General features: G+C 27.0%; 1 protein-coding gene across 2 annotated transcripts in view; it reads right to left on the bottom strand.

The window, feature by feature from the left end:
- LOC101237767 (fibronectin type III domain-containing protein) overlaps positions 1-22,172 on the bottom strand; it is a 72,403-nt gene that overhangs the window by 20,040 nt on the left and 30,191 nt on the right. For both annotated transcript variants that reach the window (XM_065817642.1, XM_065817643.1), the window contains exons 7-11: positions 19,868-20,010; positions 19,353-19,628; positions 16,300-16,611; positions 8,334-8,651; positions 2,113-2,183 (exon numbers count right to left, since the gene is read on the bottom strand). In XM_065817642.1, the coding sequence (XP_065673714.1) occupies positions 2,113-2,183; positions 8,334-8,651; positions 16,300-16,611; positions 19,353-19,628; positions 19,868-20,010 (1,120 nt within the window). The remainder of the gene's footprint in view (positions 1-2,112; positions 2,184-8,333; positions 8,652-16,299; positions 16,612-19,352; positions 19,629-19,867; positions 20,011-22,172) is intronic.

The following is a 22,172-nucleotide window of genomic DNA, read 5'->3' on the forward strand; positions in this document are numbered from 1 at the left end:
TTAATGGGTGCTGCTCTAAAAAGCTAGCGCCTCCTGTGCTATCTACTAAAATTGTTTGGCTGGCTCTTTTTTTTTTTTTTTTTATAATTTCTTTCATTTAGAATTTTAATAAAACGGTTGTGTTTCCGTTTTTATTTTAATTATTTTGTTTAATATTTATATAAAACATTTTTTATTTTTTGCCATTTTTATTTTAATTATTTTATCTGGAATTTAAATAAAACAAAGATGTAGATATATATATTATATATATATATATATATATATATATATATATATATTATATATATATATATATATATATATATACATACAGCGCTCGATGTGGGGCCGAATGTGGCGGGACACCAACCCATTGTCACCTTTATATAAAGCATAAACCATCCTGCCACCATTTTAAAAAACTCTCTATATAATAATGATTAGGCAAGATAGTATTTTTAATTTACCAAAAGACCATCCTCTGACTTTTTTTCTCCACTTAGAGTATTGTGCATATATATTTTTTTTTTAATTATTCTGATTCATTCCCAACAAGGCTGCAAGCATCCACTATTAAGTTGGGAGTTACTAGAAAAAAGAATAGAGTTATAGAGCAAGGAAATGGCTGACAGAAAACTTAAAAAATTATATATAAAAGATTACATGAGCCAGGAAAACATGAAGATGGGAGAGAGTTCCTAAGTGTTGAAAAATGGTATGCATAAAAGTTTTTAGAGCATGCAGGAACAGATACAGTAAAAGAATGAGACTTTGCTGAATAATGAGAGTGAGTTTTAGTGGATGGAACTAGAGATAATAACTCCTTAGAGCAGCGTCCATGAGAGTACTTGCAGAAAAGAGATGCAACTTTACGACGATGTGATCAAGACCCAAGCTTAGCAGATAGAGCAGGTCCAACTACATTTACAATGCGTTTTTGAACCTTGTCAGGAAGAGAAAGAGCATCATTAGAAGAACCAGCCCAAATATGACAACCAGCCCAAATATGACAACAATAATCCATACAAGGATGAATAAGAGATTTGTAGAGGTAGAGAATTTAATCAGGAGAGAGTAAGTTGCAAGCACAATAAAGAGAAGCAACCTTAGCAGATGCTAATTTAGCAACCAATTGTATATATGGTTTCCATGAAAGGTCAGTAGTAAACAATAACCCAAGAAGACATAAAGTAGAGGACTCAATGAGAGGATTGCCATTCATTAATATAGGAATGTCTACAGTATTGAGATTAAAATTTACAAGTCACTGGGAGCCCTAATCTGTTACAATAGTGATATCAGATTCAAGATCAGCTATCTTTTATAAGCAATAGAAAAGAAAAAAACTTTTTGTCAAGACAGATATAACATATTAGAAAAGCTTATGATGAAAACCAGCATGCCAAACTTTGTCGAAAGCCTTAGATATGTCAAGAGCAATAGCCCTAGTGTCTCTGCCTCCATCTAATGCGCGATAAAATCTTTCAGTCACAACAGTTAGCAAGTCAGCCCTAGAGCAAGAGGATAGAAAACCGTATTGATTGTCTGACAGTAAGTTATTTGATTCAGATGGGGATGCGAGAAATTTGTTTATCAAAGGCTATAAAATATATATATATATATATATATATATATATATATATATATATATATATATATATATATATATATATATATATACATATATATATATATATATATATATATATATATATATATATATATATATATATATATATATATATATATATATATATATATATATATATATATATATATATATACATTTATTTATTTATATTATTTAACTAAAATTATATAACTAAAAAAGATATTATTTTACTGTTTATAATTTAATATAATTATTTTTTTAACTATGTTTTTACAGTTGTATTTTATTAAAACCTCTTCCAACAATAAAAAGGTAAATAATTAGATAAAAAGTTTTAACCAGCATTTTATAAATTGATGAGTTTTTTTATAAATTGAAACTAAAAATTTAGATAAGGTGGCATAGCAACTAAACTATTAAGAAGATCCATAAATTCATCTGAAACAATCATACAATTAATGACGGTATCATGTTAAAGAAAAATTTAAATCAAAAATTTAAAACATATAACTACTTACATCCCACTTGACTTTCAGCTCTCCTTCAGACATAGCTAAGGCTCTTATGTTTTGAGGGTTTTTTATTGGCGCTTTAATAAAAAGAAAAAATATAAATGTTTTAAAATTGATAAGGTTAATGTAAAAAACAAATAAATAAAAAATCCATATGTATACTCTAATCCAAATATTTTCCGCTTTCGCAAATTTGTTATACTTTGATATTTTAAATTTGTATTTAAATTTGTTATACTTTTATATTTTAAATTCGTATTTAATATATTTCTTTATTTCAATATAACTTTTTATGTTGTAAATGGTTGTTTTTTTTTAAATGTTTATTTAACATATTGTCAACATATTTTTTGAAACACTATTGGTAATGTTCATTTTTTTAATATTATAAATATATTTCTTGCATGTTAAGTGTATAGAGTAAAATGGAGTAAAATGAAATAGCAGGTAGAATGAAATAGTTACGACAATGTTTATTCTTTTGCTCTTAATTATTTATTGGATAATCTTTTTGAAAATATTTTCAAATCACATTGTAGAGAACACCTTTCTGAGTAAGAAGATATCAAATTTTATTTTTGATGAAAAAAATTTGTTATAAATTTTTTCACTTTCGTTTGTAATAAGATTTTTTTTATTATTTTGAAAAATAAACTTAAAACTCTTGAAAGTTAAATTTGATATCTTTGAACTTAAAAAGTTTTCTGGTATAACTTTTTATGCTGATCAAGAATCTTTTTTCAAAATTAAATTTGCTTTTTAGGAAATAAAGTTATGAGTAAAAAATGGAAAAGGAGAATTGTGGGGTTGAAGGAAATACGCTAATAATAAGTGAAGCAATAGCTCACTGCTTAAATGCGGCTTTCTTTTTATTAAATCTCAAGTGATCAACCAATTTCTAACTATAAATTTTTTGTATTGAAAAAATTTTTTTAATGCAATTTTTCTAAATTTAAATGAATGACTTTTACTGACTGCTTTTATTTAATGATTCTAATGAATGAATGAAATACACTAGTTACTCTCTTGTTAAATGCGGACTTTACTAATTAAGTCTCAAGTGACCAAGCTATCTCAATAAATTTTGTGCATAAATTTCGAATGGATTATTGTTAAATTTATTTTAATATAAAATATGCCTCGAAACAACTTGCATGCTAAGTAAAAAGAAAAATTATACACCAAAGAGCCAGTTGCACTTGTGGTGGTTAAAGTACAAAGCAGTGAATTTTTACTTAACAAATCTGGTAAATTATTCAGCATACTAGTAGCAACTTTTCACAGGCATGTTCATGGCATATACGAAACAATTGGCAGTGGTTCAAGCACGACATTGTCAAAACAACTTGAATCAGTTTTGGTAGATACGCTCATCAAATTATCCAATTGGACTTTGGTAGAACTTGCAATAACGTCATCACACTAGTTACCAACTATTTGCAACATTAATGTCAATCTCATTTGTTTCCTAATGGTACACCAGGAAGAGATTGGTATAACTTTTTCATAATCCAATGGAGTCATAGATTGAGCATCAGAGCCATAGGCAATATTTTATCACTCAGAGCCGCTTCTTGCATGCAAGAAATAGTAGCAAAGTATTTCAACTACTGCAAAGAGAATTTAATGTAGCAGGTATCAACAAAAACACTCCATTTCATTTGTGGAATTTTGATGAAATTGGCTCCTCTGGTGATCAAGGTAAGCAAAATATAGTTTGCCAGCGTGGTGCAAAACGACCATTGAAATTGGTTGGCAACAATGAAAAAACATATTTTACAGTTGGAAATTGCATTAATACTACTGGTAATCGTCATACATTATTTTTAAATCAAAAAAACGCCTGTACAGAGATTAGTGTTAAAGTGGTCCAGATGATGCCATATGCGCTACATCTCTATCCAGATGGACGGAAGATAAGCAAATTGTGCAGTGGTTCACTAATGTGTATGTTTCCGCCATTAAGAAAATTCCAGATAATTAGTTCAATCTAATTTTAGTTATCTAACTATATTTATCTAATTTTACATTCACAGAAGATTACATCGATCTAATTATAGTTATCTAATTTTAGGTATTCATATTTTAGTCGTAGATAGACATGTTACACATGTCACTTATTGAGCCGTACTTATTTGCATCGAAAACAATATCTTCTTAATTTGCTTACTAGCTCACTTGTCACATATTCTGCAGCCACTAAATGTCGGTGTTTATTGAAATGTCAAAAGAGTTTAACGCAAATTATTTCAACAGTTTTGTGCAGGACAAAGTTCAGCAACTTATCAAAAGAATGTTTTAGTCACCTGCAAAAAAAACCTTTCAGCTCTGGTGAAGTTTTTACACGCACCCAAATAGTCACTGGGTTTCAGAATACTGACTTGTTTGTCTTGAAATTATCCGCTTGACATCAATAAAATCAATCAGTCAAAGTTGCAAATTGCTAATACGCTTGAAACACTGTCATCTGAACTTGTGCCACTTTGTGTTGGCACTATGTATTTATAAAAATGTTAATTATTGATATTTTATATTTAGTTAAAATAGTTGTTGCTGAGTGTGGCTTCTTAGAGTTTAAACCATGCCCAAGATTAGTGGATATTAACAAAGAAAATAAAAAAGAGAAAATGTGCAACTACATCAAAAACAATAAAACAAGATGGCTTCCAAAAATGTTCCAGACTGCAAATGCAGAATGCATTGTTACAACAAAGTGCTGTTGCAAATGAGTATCAATACTATTAAACAAATAAATGCATCTGACTTTAAAAATAAACAATTTAATTGGATTGCCGTCTGCTAAGAAAATGACTGGAAGATTAAATTAAAAACGAAAGAATTCTACAGAAGGTCCTTAAAAAAAATTGTTTGATTATAGTATAATATTAACTGCAGGGGGAAAAATTAGGATTTGAAAAAAAGCATTTATATCATTACATGTAATAACACCAAATCGACTTAATAGATTGACAGATTTAAAGGTTTGTGATAAAATACCAGTATATATAGGAAGAAAAAAACAAAGTTCTAATGAAATACCAGGAGAAATTTGTATTCAAAAATTGATCATATTAGGTCGTATGATGTGAAGACTAGTCATTATTCTGGAAAAACAATAAGGTATTTGGATACAAAATTGAATATAACGATATTATACAGTAATTTACAATAATTTTTGCAAAAAACATCCAGGAATAAAAGTTTCATGTTTTCTTCAGAACATATTCTAAAGAAATTTCAATTTATGCTTTGGTTGCCCCCAAACAGATGTTTACAATAAAAATGAAGAATTAAGCTGCAAAATTAAGTCACCTTCCAAACATTCCTGTCCAGGAAATACTTTACATGAGCTAATTTTTAAATTTTTATAGTGCTAAAAATAAGCAAGCAAAGTTCTAAATATACAATGAAGGGTGTGGGAGAAAGTCTCCAGACAAGGTTTGCACATTTTTGCTTCATTATATGAACAACCAATTGCCACCAACAGCAAAGAACCTTATTTTATTAAGTGATTCATGTGGCAAACAGAATTAATAAATTATTAAAATTTTTAAAGAATTTGTCAGATTACAAAGTCTTCCAAAACATCATGCATTATTTTTCGATCATGGGTCATTCATTTTTACCCTGTGATCAACTTTTGAAACATAAAAAGGTTGACCTGTCATTTAGATCGGGTGTACACTGCTGTGCAATATGCGGAGCTCATTGTTAGAGTAAGTAAACTCAATAAATATTCTGTTAAGATGATCAATGCCACAGATTTTCTCTCCTTTAAAATATGGCTAAAAATATTAAAAAATAAAAATTCCAATGAAATATCTGGAAGAGGCAAAAAAAATCAATAATTTCTCCTCCAAATATTGAAATTTTTCCAGTTTTACAACAATATGATCAATTTGGGTAAAATACAAACAAGAGAATGGATAAATGGTTTCACCACTAATAATTTTAGTATGGCCAATTTTACCAACAATTTGAAAAAACTTGAAAAACATGTTGTTGAGTACAAGACTTTTATAGTAATATTTTCAAGTGGCCAACTACCAGAGCAGACGAATGCCCTGCAGATGTTGAAGAGTAGAGTTTATATATTATATACTTTATTTCATTCTTTATTACTATCTTACAAATGATTTGCATTCTTTTATTTCATTAATATAATAATAGTAAACTTGCTTGCAAGCAGGACTATTGAGGCTCTGAAAATAAAATAAAATTTCTAGCAATTTGCTTTAAGTAAACAGAAAGGTTTTTTAATTTATCAAGAATGTTGATTTTGTAACTTGTGTGGTTTTTGAATATCACAATTTACAGTCTCCAAAGCATTTTAATGTTTAATTTTGCACTAATTCAATAGATATCATAATTCAATAGATAGCATAAATAGATATCGAAATTGTATTTAACAAAGAATTACCAAGACCTCATAAAGAAAATAGAAAAAGCACTAGTGAAACTAATATAACATGGCAGTATTTAAAGCATAACAAAGAATATGGTGTTTGTAACTGTTGATGTGGAAAATAAATTAAAGTAGCTTCATACACATTTTCAAAGTGTTCTCTAAATAAAAATATTAAAAAGAGGTGGTAATGAAAGTACAGGATCCAAAATACCTGTGAAAAATTTCATGAAAGACATCATATAAACCGAGTTGAATTGAATTTTAATAAAGAAACCAATCAATCATTTTCTGCAACTATTTCTTGCATGGTTGCTAAGAATGGTTTGACATTTGCAAAGGTTAGTTTGTCAACTGATCTTGGCAGCTGATTATAAGCTAAAGGTAATATTACTAAAACTCCTATAAGGTACAAAAAATATTTTATGGACTATGGAGAAAATATTTAAAAAAAAAAAAGACTCATGAATTGCAATCTTTAAAAGTACAAGATGTGAAGTTCAGTTTAATATAGGACAAGTGGGCATCACTGAGGAATTGGCAGTGTATGGATGTTAACATTCATGCAAATGTTTTATAACTTTGGTATTATTTGAGTACACAGAAAAGTGCAAGCAGATGTTTGAAAATTTTGAAGTCTAAATTGGCCTTGGTTTACCTTGATTTAAAAGACTGTGTTACAATTGCGACTGATGAAGCTGCAGTAATAAGTCTTATTTTGAGGATTTTCCCATCAATTTAACATCAATTATATATAACACACAGTTTTAACTAGCCATATCTAAAGTTTTATACAAAAAAAAAAATGGTTCCACTATGGAGCAAGGAAAATAAAATTACCAAATAACAAACATTAATAACATTTATTCTTATTTTGATGATGAAACTGAATCTAATATAGGAATTAATGTTACACTTGATATATCAAATTAAAAACACTAATAATTATTCTTTGATAGAAAAAATCAGAAAAGTCGTGAAAACAATTTTAAAAAATTTCTTTAAAAATGATTCCATTTTACAAAAACATGTACTTTGATTATAAGATAATTGTACAAGTCTCTTAGATATGCTCAAGCGATTTTACAAGATGTAAAATTGCTTGAGCATATCTAAGAGAGTGTGTTTTCGAAAAAGCTTGACTTATTGGGAAAAAGGCTTTAAATTTTGTTCTACAGAAATAAATTTATTATCTGGTATTATTGATACATTGCAACAAATCAAAATGGCAGTTTAAACATTGTGTTGTGCTAATTTAAGTAGCAAAATAAAGAACTAATTTAAGTAACAAAATAAAGTAATTTAAGTAGCAAAATAAATTTATTATCTGGTATTATTGATATATTGCAACCAATCAAAATGACAGTTGAAACATTGGGTTGTGGTAATTTAAGTACCTAAAATAATACCAAAATAAAGCTTAGTTTAGATGATAAATTACTTGATGTTTTTTATAACCATGTTTTGTTAACTTGATAAAATAATTGACAAAAGCTAAAAAAATGTGCTATTTTTAAATTTTGTTCTTAATAACAGTATAATACTGGTATTACCAGATTTGGAAAAATGTAGTTGAGGTATTACTGATTTTAGTAAAACACGGTATTTTGCATGCCCTATAAAGATTATTCACATTTTTTTTACATTATATTAAAATATTTATTTTTGTTATTGATTATATATGTTATTATATTTTATTACATACTTAAGAGTTAAAACTACAAAATATCAGGAAGTTAAACGTGTATAGGATATGCAATGTTTCTCTCAAGTCCTTTCACTGGTTACTAATGTACAATTTCTACAAAGTAAACAAACTTACCGCCAGGTGGTGTGACACACAATTCTTTGGTAGCACCACTAGGATTACTAACAAACGTTTCATTAAAAACTTTATCATTATCTTGCTTGGTTACACGAAACAACAACTGTGCTGATGGAGGCAACGTGTTAACTTCCAAATGCACATAAGTATTTTTAACTATTTTATATTTTCTCCACAAATCAGTACCTGCTAATGAATACTCTATGATGAATTCAGTTGTACCAGTAGCTACGCGGGAGTTCCAAGAAAGAACTACAGTTTTATTGAATGTACAATTACCATTTAACTGTAGATCAGTAGGTACAAAATCAGTAACTACAAAATAAAGAATTAAGCTCAATCACTAACAAAAGAAAGAATTAAACTCAATCACTAACAAAATAATAATTTAATAAAATATTTCAACTTTTAATAAATCACATTTATTCATAAAAATGATTAATAAAATAAACAAAGAATTATATTAAAACATAAATCCTTCAGTAACCATCACATTAGTAATGTCAATCTGATGTTAGTGGTTGTTCATTCCTTCTACATAATATTTTTAATTATGTTTAACCTAATTAGATTATTTTTACTGTATTTACCTCCAAAAAATGGTGGGGGTCACTACAGTTGAAAGAGCTACTTGTTTTTTTTTAAACCAATGTTACAACCCTAAAAAAACTTTTTAAGTTTACAGAAGAGAAACATAAAAGAAAATGCTTAACTATCCGATGTCAAAGTTTTAGCTGATTTGTTTACTGGACCACAAATAAAACAGATGTTTGAATCAGAAGGTCCTCAAAACAATATGACACAAAAAAAAGAGCCTGTTTTGCATTCAAGCATTTGGATACAATAGGGTTAAAAACTACTAGGAAATGATTGATAAACTTCTCGATTGTTATTGGGAGTTGTGCTGCAGAATGTCACTTGAACAGCACTACTTAGATTCTTATATTGACCTCTACAGTACAAATCTAGGAGAAGAAATTTTTCACTAAGACACATTGATCTGTAACGATATCTCCATCGTTAAAAGACAAAAACAATCAAATTTAGATTTCTAATCTTTTGAAAGTTAATTGTAGTTATATGTTAATTTACGTTCAACGATGTAAATTTAACTTTAAATTTAATGTAAATAAATGTTAATTGTGGTTTACCCATGTTAATATTAGTGATGTACTGATTGCATATTTTTGGCCAATGCCGATACCAATGCCTATGAATAGGAAAAGGCCAATACCGATATATAGGTATATATATATATATACATATATTATTATTATTATTATTATTATTATTATTATTATTTGATGTCACAATGAGAGCATTTGATGGAGCTGAAGTGTGCAAACTAGTTGGTATTTTTATATTATTTCAGCTCTCTCAACATTACGATAAAAATAATTTTGGCTTGTATCGTGACGACCAACTTGCTATTTTTGAAAACAGAAGCGGCCAACAAATGGAAAAAATCAAAAAGCATTTTACATATATTTTTAAAAGTAACAACCTACTTATCTCCATCCTATGTAATATTAAAATTGTCAATTATCTTGATGTAACATTGAACCTGATTGACAGTTCTTATCATATTGTAAACCTAATAACCAACTTTTGTATGTTCATTCTGATTTAAACCATCCACCTAATATAATAAAAGAGATCCCTCGCACCATTGAGTTAAGATTATGGACTATGGCAGTAAATGAAACTGTTTTCAATAATTCCATTATTCTGTATGAAGAGGCTTTACGTAAATCAGGATACGATTCAAAACTCACCTACCAACCGCAAATAAACAAAAATCAAAAAAGACATCGCAAACATAAAATTATATGGTACAACCCCTCGTTTAGCAAAAATGTTGAAATTAAAATTGGAAATCGCTTCGTAGCTTTAATTAACCAACACTTTCCAGTAGGACACAGGCTTCATAAAATTTTTAATCGAAACTGTATTAAAGTTAGCTATAGTTGCATGCCTAATGTCAAGTCTTTAATAAATGCACATAATAAAATTTTACAAAGCGATAAAAAAAAACATCAAAAAAATGCAACTGCGTAGACGAAAAAATTTGTCCGTTAAATAACCGATGCCTTTCTAACAATGTCGTATACCAAGCCACTGTAAATTCTGGAGATCCTCAATTCAAAAATAAAGTTTATTTCAGTATAAGTGAAACTACATTTAAATTAAGATACACCAACCATCTTAAATCTTTCATTGTAACCAAATATAAAAACGACACTGAACTTTCCAAAGAGATATGGAAGCTAAAATTGAAAAATAGAAAACCAATTGTTACATGGAAAATAATAGCACGATGTAACGTCTAAAGTTTGCAACCTTTGTCTCCACGAGAAATTTCATATATTGTCATATAAAGGAGAAAACTTACTAAATAAAAGATATGAAATAGTATCAAGTGCCGGCATTCAAAGAAATTTTTACTATCCTTATTCGACACCGGGGACTAAAGCCTTTGACGTCTTTTTGTTTTTGTTTTGTTTTGTTTTTGTAACTCGTTCCACCGTAATTTTAATTTGTAATTTTTAAACGGATTTTAAGTGACAAAATACACAATGGCTGATGATTGCCGAAAGGCATGAAACTCAGAGTTCCATCAAAAGTTGTTTTTATTCATTTTATATAAATAAATAAATATATATATATATATACATATATATATATATATATATATATATATATATATATATATATATATATATATATATATATATATATATATATATATATATATATATATATATATATATATATATATATATATATATATATATATAAATAAATAAAAGAGTAAGATGAAAAAAAACAACTTTTTTACGGTACTTAAAGTTTCATGCCGTTTGCGGCACTCATCAGCCATATATTTAAATCAAGAAAAAACCGTTCAAAAATACAATTAAAAAACCGTTACAAAATTAAAAAAAAACAATGGAATGAGTTCTGACGTCAAATAATAATAATAGTAATAATAATGACAATAATAATAATAAATATAATGATAATATGGAAAAACATATTTTTTAATCGCCAGTGTCATATTGGGAAAGAAGGAATCTGTTTCTATGTCTACACTTAGAAACAATCTCACTCCTTTTATTCAATAAATTAGTATTTTTATAATATAGAATTTCATATTTTTCGGTGAGACATAATTTGCAAGATTTGGATGTTGGATTATATGCTTTACATTGCCTGAGAATTTTCCACTTAACTAACTATAGGGACTAAATTAGCTTCTTTTAACTTCCATACATGTTTTGAGAGTTCAGTATCATTTTTGTATTTAGAGATGTTAAATGATTTAACGTGATTAGCGTATCTTAATTTAAAAGGAGTCTCACTTATCCCAATCTAGGATTTTTCATTAGAAGATGAATCAAGATTATCTGTTGTTACAGTTGCTTGATATACAATGTTGCTTGTTAAACATTTATTAAACAACGGACAGAGATTTTTATTATAGCAGTTACAGTCCTGTTGATTAAGGTTTGTATTGTTGCATAAAATGTATTTGTTGTGCGAATTTATAATAGATTTTACACTTGGCATACAACTGTAGCTAACTTTGACTGTGTTCCTGTTAAAGATTTTATGCAGTTTATTATTATTAGGAAAATGTTTGTCAATAAGTTTAAAGAAATATTTTCCCACATTGGTGCTAACGTTTTTACTAAATGGAGGGTTAAACCAAATGATGTTGCGGGCTCTGTTCCGTTTTGGACTTGATATTTTTATAGGATTATATGTTAGACTACATTTATAACCAGACTTTATAACATTTATAAGTGAGACTCCTTTTAAATTAAGATACGCTAATCACATTAAATCATTTAACATCTCTAAATACAAAAATGATACTGAACTCTCAAAACATGTATGGAAGTTAAAAGAAGCTAATTTAGTCCCTATAGTTAGTTAAGTGGAAAATTCTCAGGCAATGTAAAGCATATAATCCAACATCCAAATCTTGCAAATTATGTCTCACCAAAAAATATGAAATTCTATATTATAAAAATACTAATTTATTGAATAAAAGGAGTGAGATTGTTTCTAAGTGTAGACATAGAAACAGATTCCTTCTTTCCCAATATGACACTGGCGATTAAAAAATATGTTTTTCCATATTATCATTATATTTATTATTATTATTGTCATTATTATTACTATTATTATTATTTGACGTCAGAACTCATTCCATTGTTTTTTTTTAATTTTGTAACGGTTTTTTAATTGTATTTTTGAACGGTTTTTTCTTGATTTAAATATATGGCTGATGAGTGCCGCAAACGGCATGAAACTTTAAGTACCGTAAAAAAGTTGTTTTTTTCATCTTACTCTTTTATTTATTTATTGATCTATTTTGTGATTATTTCACTTTATATTGATCACTCTCAAATCGAAAAAATTGATTATTATTACATAATCAAAACAACAATATATATATATATATATATATATATTTATATATATATATATATATATATATATATATATATATATATATATATATATATATATATATATATATATATATATATATATATATATATATATATACATATATATTCTCAAAATAAAATAAAATAAGAGACTTCAAAATGAAATACCAAAAAAAATAATAACTTTAAGATTCTAAAGAAAGTACTAATAGCAGTTGTAACAATGTTTAGTATTTAAAATTGTGTATACGAATATTGTAATGTAAAAACATAAGCATTTCTACTGTTTCCGGGCTTAACCTATTTCGTCGTAAAGAATAAACTTGTTCTCCACAACTAAACAACCGTTCACTTTCAACAGAAGATGGAGGGCAAGATAAATACTTCTAAGCTATTGGAGCTAATTGCTTGAAGTTATTTTTATTTACTTTCCACCATCCTTTTGGACTATCTTTGTTGCATGATTATGTCTTGGCTCAAATAAATTAAAACTTTATTCTTCAGTTTTAAATAATCCCTGCTTTCTGTTTCTTGCAGAACTTCAGATATTAACGTGTTTTTGATTAAAGTATTTTCATTTTTAATAAAATTTTCAAAGCATTTTGAAAAATCGAAATCTAGATTTATTGTACTTGATGACAAACTGACCTCAGGTTTAAATTCCATACGATCTTTTTGCTGAAGACTTTTTGAGCAATCTACAAACCATTTAATAATATTTTCAAAACAACTATCAGCTTTTTTATTTGGAAAAAAATTATTTTTATGCCTCGGATCTAACAATGTGGCTAAAATGAGATTTTTGTCATTCAGATATTTTTCAAATCTTTTATTTGCTGATTTTTTAAATTCTTTTAAAGTTATCCCTAATCCTATAATCAAGGGAGACTTTTCAGCTTGAACCAGCATGGTTTTTATAACTTGTATAGTTGAAATTATAGCAGATGCAATTGCTTCACCCTCACTTAACAAATTTGTTATATCATTAAACATTTTTAAAAGTTGTAGTAATTTTTCTAAATTAATCCATTAATTGTTTCCCAGTGACTTTAGATTAGAGTTGTCATTATCACAACAAAATGGGATTAAAGCACGCTTCTGTTACACAACACAACATCACAACAAAGCATGCTTCTGTTACACAACACAACACCACAACAAAGCATGCTTCTGTTCAAAAATTCTTTCAAACAAAACGTTGACTATTCCATCTTGTTGTTATGTCTTGTTTGAACCTATTCTCTGGCACTTGATAATGAGTTTGATATTTTTGATAAGCTTCAAAAGAAGATGGTGAATGATTAAAATGGCTTACTATATTTTTACAAGTTGTTGATTTATTTTTAATGTATATCTGGGCAAACACAGCAAAATTCAACAAATAGTTAGTTAACCAATGAGCTATCAAGCTTAGAAATGGTAGATGCCCATCCATCAGTTGTAAATGAAATATATCATTTAATTTCTTTTTGGATATTTTGTCTGACTTTGTTGTATATATTATGAAAAACAGAGTTTTTAATGTATTTTCTACTTGGAATGCAATGTATTTTCTACTTGGAATGGTTTAGTAATCTTTGAAATCCGATGTCTTCTACTCAAGAAAAAGGCTGAATATCAACTGCAATTATCTCTACAATATATTTAATTAATTTAGACCTGTGATCATTAATGTCCCAGAGCTTTTTTCTCTCAAGTATTTCAAACAAAGTTTGTTGAGACTGTTTTGAGCAACTTGCATCAGTTGACTTGATTTTCTTAAACACATTTTGCTCATTTTCTGCTCTCCTTTTGTTTTCTTCTTCATTAAGATTCAACTCTTTGCTTGCTATTTCTTTATGTTTTGTATTGAGACAACATATTTGTTGTGTTAAAACACTTTTTATTCTTTGTTACCTCTTGTAATCTTCAGTTTGCATGTGCTACATATTGCAATTGAAGATCTTCAGGAGAACTAGTAAAATATTTCCACACCCAACTGCGTGATTTTATTGGAATACTTTTTCCAAACAAAGCTGCTGTCATTCTGAATATATATTTGATCCTGCAACTTTATTAACTTATTAGTAATTTAGATATCTAAATAACAATCATATAGCAATATAGAAGGCAATACTTGAATACATATAGATAACAATGCTTAAATAGGTTACTTTTAAGTATAGCAAGAAAACAATACAAAATAAAGTTATTCTAAAAACACATTATTCTAAGAATAAATAAATTTGCCTGTAAACAAAGTCAAAATAAAAAATTTCTCAAAAAATTCTAAGTAATACATAAAGTTTAGATTATTTACTATTTAATTATTATCATAATGCAGGATAAAAATATTAAAATGCCATCGATAATGCAAATCGGTAAATTAACAAAAAAAGACCGATGCTGATACCGATTCCAATTGTGCAAAGTGACCAATTACGCCGATACCGATTAATCACTACATCACTAGTTAATATATAGTATTTTTGTTTCCCACTTTAGGACTAGCTGGAAAACAATACATATAGTTATAGTTACAATATATATAGTTGTTCCTCCAGTATCCTAAATTAACAAATCTTAACCCTATTGAAAATATTTGGTCATGAATTGATGCTCAGTTAGCTAATCATCAAATTCATTTAACTGAGCATTTGAAGCAGCTTTTAAAAGAGTATTGGTTAAAGTTGCCATGTTAGATCTACATAGAATTGGTCAAATCGATGCAGATGTGAGGCCTTTTTTGTTATCGAGCAAAAAGAGGACACCTTAAATGTTAGATTTTTATTCTATTTTTAATTGTTTGCTAAACCTGAACTCATTTTTGATTATAAAATTAGTTAATTTGTTATACTTTTTTTTTTTTATTTAGCTATTTTATCTTACTAATATTAATTATATAGCTCAATGATTTTTCTTTTAAAAATAAAAAAACAATTAATTTTTCAGGTTTTTTTAATCAAAAAATATTGAAAATTAATACCTGAATTAAATGTTTGCGCATAATTATATAAGTATAAGAGACCTGGTACATAGTCCCAAATATTGTAGTAACGATTTTGGTTTACAAAAACTTTTACAAATAGAAATTTCAAAGAAGCTGCACTCGATTCCAAGGCCTACAACTTGTAGCAAAAGAAAGCAAATTAATTTGAATATACTGAATTCCCTTATGTTAAATATTCTCCTACAAGCTTGACTCTGCTTATAACCAATCAGAGTTAATTTTCCATGTTTTAAACCATTTAAATGCAGAAGTATAGTAGCTAAAAGCTACTATACCTAAACAAATCAATAGCTATAAGATACACAGATTTTAAATAATCTTAAACAGGTAAATGATTGAGTGTTTTTTTTTAATGTTCATAATTCCTTTTTTATCAAAAGTCTTAACTTATTTAACAAGCTTACTATATATAGTATATTTATATATTACATTTGACTTAGAGAGATGGTATATAATATATAATCAATGGTATGAAGTACTGTGAACAATATTTAATGGAACAAAAAAGTATTACCAATAACTTCAACAGATGCACTTGCTTCATCTGTAGAAACTACTTTATCTCCATCCATATTATAGACTTTACAAACATATGTTGCAGCATCTTCCCTTGAAATGTTTTTGAAATATAAAATTCTACTCAGTTGATTTGCTCTCTTTTCTAAGTATACACGTTCATCTTTTTGTTGAAACTTTTCATTGTTACGGTACCATTCAATTTTAAAAGAAAGTGATGATTCATAAGTGGCATCACATAACAATTGTGCCATTGGAGTGTGCTCTGTAAAAACTCGACTCATTGGAGGTTTGAATATCTTTACTTTTTCTAAAACAAAGAACAATTGTATGCTGAAAACACAAAAAATGAATGGCCTAAAACATATTTTTTTTATTTTTACTGTGAATTCATTTTGTAAAAATAAACTCAGACAAAATTGCCCCACTTTGTCTTATTTATATATATATATATACATTTTCCAGTTAAAATTATTTTTTTATTAATTAGAGACTCTATTTTGTAAAAACAAGTTTTTAAGTTACTTTTGCATACAAATTGATTTTTTCATTAAAAGTCATGAAAAGCAAATTCATTAATTACAAGGAAAATTTGCCAGTACAATTAATCCAACTAAATTTATTAATAAAAAATGATCAGGTAAATCGTAAATGGCCTAATCACCCATTGAACTTAAAAAAATGCAGCTACCACTTCAAACTAATTGTTTTCAAGTTTTTAAATGTCCCATTGATAGTTCTGAAATTTCCTGTACATGGACAATCTAAAAAGAATTTTAAACTTAAAAAAAATTCCATCTAATTTTAGAACCTAAGCAAGACTTGCATGAGCTTGCAAACAGAACTTTCATAAACTTTTTTGGGCAAAAAAGTTCTTATTTTTAATGTACAATTAATATAAGTAAATTTTTATAAACCTAGCGTACCCCCTCCCCTCCCTAAAATTTCTTTTTGTTGTTTTAAACGTAGTTATATTTTTAATTTTCTTAGCTGCTTTTAGTTTTCAAATGAATACATTTTAACGCATATAAATTTTTAATTATTGTTATTTAATACTTAAAAACTTATTTTTATTTGCACTCATTTACAAACAAAAAGCACACACAAAAAATATTATTTGATCAATCCCCTGTAGCAGGAACAAATTTTGGACAATAAACAAATCAAAATTTGTTTCAACTATTTTTGTAAGTAAATATTGTTAAATAAGCAATTATGAGTATTTTAGTTGCATTAATATTAATGGCACATAATATCAAAACATAAACATTATTGGCAAATGATATCAAAACAATAATATCACTGGTACATAATACCAATGCATTAATATTATTGTTACTTAATATCAATGCATTAATATTATTGGCACTTAATATCAGAGCATTGATATTATTGGCACATAATATCAAAACATTAATATTATTGGGACATAATATCAAAACATTGAATTATGTAAAATGATCACCTTGCAATTTTTAAATTTGGATGCATACATATTTGTTATTTTTTTAAATAACAAATATTATTTACACTTGAAATTGACTTGAAAGTCAATTTCAAGTGTCAATAATATTATAAAGCATCTGTATTGCCCACTCTATCATCTTATTCAGGTGAATTCAAGTTTGCATAATGACTTTTAATTCACAAATCAACTTTTTATATTGTCTGATATTCTTTTATAATGGCAATTATGCTAATAACGGGTGATAACTAAAAAATAAGAATAATTCTAACCCTCTGAAATCAAACTGCAAAAGTCAAAAAAAGAAAAGTACATTTATGTAAAACTATACTCTCTCTGTTTAAAAACTTATCCTATGTTTTGTTTTGCAATGAAAAAGCAAAAATTCCAACACAGAAAATTGACTTCAGAGTTATTTTTTTTCGTGCATTTTTTAACAAATGACTATGTTTCTTGTTTTTAACACTGTTTAGAAATAATTTATTTAATCATTAATTTAAAAATTTATTTAGATGTTCTTTGTTATATCTATACAAGACTTGTTTTCATTCTCCTTTTTAGAATACACTTTTTTTTTTCAATAAGAGACTTTTTGTAAGATACTAGAGCTAGAAGCTCCAAATTCTTAAGAAGCTTTTAGTACTAAGTTAATTTTCAATAAGAAACTTGTTTTAGTAAGAGATTAAGGAATATTTTAAAATTTTTTACCTACATATTGTATCAACATAATATGAAGTTAAAAACCATTATCTACAATGGAGAACAACAGTTTAATTGAGTATTTAATTTGCACACACGAGTTATTTTGCATAGATGTGATGGAATTCTCCTTGATTTGAGAAACTTTAAGCACAAGATTAAGAAAATAGAATTCTTAAAATAAGAAAGTTTCTTGTACTAGCCTATTTGCTTGATGTATTTTAAAACATGTATTTAATCAGTATTAACTGACAAGTTTTTCAATTGTTCAAGTAGTTTTAGTAATTGTTCTTTCATAACATAATACATTATAGTTTAAAAAATAAAAATTATAGAAAAAAAAATTAATTTAATGAAACATTTTTCTAATAAAATACAGTAACAGTATATAGTATATACAATATTAAGAGTGTTCAATTATTGCTTTTTTTTATGTAGAAATGTTTTTCAAAAGTCAAAACCATTTTTTTTTTTTTGAGTCAAACTTTTTTCAAATTTTTGAAACATAATGATTTTTAATAGTATTGAAATAGTCAGTGGCTATACCCTTTTGTCACACCATATTGTATGGTGATCACTACCTTTAAGTAATATATATAAATATATATATATATATATATATATATATATATATATATATATATATATATAATATGTGTGTGTATATATATGTGTGTATATATATGTGCGTGCGTGCGTGCGTGCGTGCGTGTGTGTGTGTGTGTATATATATATATATGTGTATATATATATATATATATATATATATATATATATATATATATATGTGTGCGTGTGTGTGTGTGTTGTGTGTGTGACATAAACTGAAGTCACAACCCTGTGTAAATATTCATTATAATTAGTCCATTTTAAAATATATTATGTACCTATTACTTTAACAAACGTTTGTTGCGATACATTTCCTTCCACGTTTCTAGCAGTACAAGTATATTCTCCACTATCTTGTTTTTCAACGCTCTTAATGATTAAGCTTCCATTTTTGTGTACTATAAATCTGCCTCCAGTGGTGATAACAACTGATTTATGTTTCCAAATAAACTCTGGGTCTGGATGACCAGAAATATTACAGAATATATTATTTGTGTGATTCTGAAAGACATATACTGTTTGTGGAAATTTCTCTAGAATCTTTGGTGCAACAGCTATTATAAAAGTAAAACACAACTTTTCTTTAATATGCAAACTAATTCCCATTTGTTGTATACAATGTATATTTTAATATTTTAAATGAATTAATGAGTAAATTAATTTTTAAAATCAATATTTTAAATGAACTAATAAGTGTAATAATTTCTAACTTAAATTTTATTTCAAAAGTAAAATAAAATAAAAACACAATAATTTGAATACCAAAATAAATACATAATTTATGAAATTGTACCTTTGACCAGAACAAAACCAGCAGACACATTTGTATGAACTCCGTTATGCATGTCATTTGTAGCAACACATAAGTAAAGCCCTGTATGATTGAACTTTGCAAAACTAACAACCAAGTTACCGCCATTTATTACAAATTCATCACTAAACGACAATATAAAATTTAACTTAATTTATGAGAATTATTAAGACATAAATATTTTTATAATTAAACTTATAAAACATCAAAATAAATATCCAATAAAAATGTTTTTTAAAGCACAATAATGTTTACTTGGTTAGTGTTAAATAAATACAAATTTAATAAATACAAACTTAATGCAAAAATACAAATGTAACAAATTAAACTAGGGATGGCTCTTTTACTTGATTTTCTTTTACTTACACAAGTAAATAATTTTAAAAGTTCAAATAAAATTTACATCTACGTAAAAGTAATTAATTTTTATGAAACAACTTTTACTTTATAATTTTTTATAAAGTTTTTTTACTTTCAAAAGTAAAAATAGATTGTATGAAAAAACTTTTTACTTTTACATGTAAAAGTTAATTATTTTTTAAAATTACATTATGTAATACAGTGGTCGGCACCATATTTCCAAAGGGGCCTACTTGCAAAATTCTTGTTTTAGTTGCGGCCCACAGCAATGAATAAATTATATATAAAATAGGTTATATTACCTATATAACAGAATATAGTATAGAATTAGATTATAGAACTAATAATTGTATCAATACAAAATACATACTTAAGAAAAAAAACACATAAAACACAATTAAAAATTTGGTGAGTATTTTGTTGTTGCAGCTAGCACAAGATCATTCAAATGAGTGTCAGTCAGTCTTGTTCTGTAAACATTTTTTATTATTTTCATGGCTGAGAATGTTTGTTCGCATTGGCAACTAGTGCCATACATACAGATAAGTCTATTTGCATGTTTTTTAAGAACTGGAAAACGTTCCTTCATGACAGCATGCCAGAAAATAATTAAATTTTCACCAAAAGTGCCATCTTCATCTTTTTTTGGTGCCTTTCTTCTCAACTCGTCGTCACATTGAAAGTTAATTAGTTCATCCTCTGCTTTTAAAATATCAGCTTCTTCAAAGTCCTTTAGAATACTAATAAACTGTTCTAATTATTTTTGACGTGCTTTTCGAATGTTTTTATTTTTGTAGAGTAATTTTTTAGCATGATTTAACTTTTAAGTATAAGGATCTTATTTGAAGTCTTAAAGTGCTACAGTGTTAGAGTGCATTAAAATTATTTTTTTACTATGTCTAAAATGACAAGATCTGGTGTTAGGGAGTATTTTATAAGGAGGCTTTATAATTTTTACAGCCTGGAAAACAACTAAAAGGCCCACAACTACACTACTTTGTATATTATGCAGTTAGGTGGCTTGGGACCCACAAATTATGTAGCAAAGGCCCACAATTGGGCCGCAGCCCACAATTTGCCAACCTCTGATGTTATATAATGATTATATAATATAATAGTTTCTCAAACTCTAATTTCCATTTACATATAAAATAATTTAATTTAAAAAAATGTTATTACCATAATTGTAAAAAAAAACTTGCATATGAAAATGAATTAAACAAAAGTAATATGCTACCATATGTAAATTAAACTTACAAATAAAAAATTATTTTTTAAGTTTATTTCATATTTTTTATGTAATAAAATTTTATTAAAAAAAAATTATATAACATAATATTTAAATTACATAAGCTGACATTTTATATAACTTCTAAAGTAAATTAAAAGTAACATTTAATCAGTAAATAAATTTACTTATAATCTACAATAACTGAAGAGGATCTTGTACAAAAGTATTGCAAAAAAGTAAAACTTTAAGTAACTAACATTTAGTTGGCAACAACACTTGGTCTGCATAGTTTTAGTTATTTGTTCCCTGTTTGGAAATATCAATAATAGGTTTTTGCTCATAATTAAAACCCTCTCTAGTCCTGGTCCATGAGTTTTGGCTTTAAAAACCATTCTTTGAATTAAACCATCTCAAAAGTATTAATCCCTGGCATAACGATCCCAAGCATAGTGGCACTATGCTTGGGATCGTTATCTTGCTGAAATATAAAATCAGATCCTAGCTGAAGATTTTGAGCAGATGACTTCAAACTTTGCTTTAACATGTTTCTGTATTGCACCTGATCCATTATAGTATCAATAAATTGGAGTTTTCCAACACCCTTCCAAGCCATTGAACCCCATACCATCACGTTACTGCCACCATACTTGACAGTTCCTCTCACACAGCTTAATTTTTAAACTTCTCCGGCTTTTC

Source organism: Hydra vulgaris, chromosome 14 (genome assembly GCF_038396675.1).
Source record: "Hydra vulgaris chromosome 14, alternate assembly HydraT2T_AEP".
NCBI lineage: Eukaryota > Metazoa > Cnidaria > Hydrozoa > Anthoathecata > Hydridae > Hydra > Hydra vulgaris.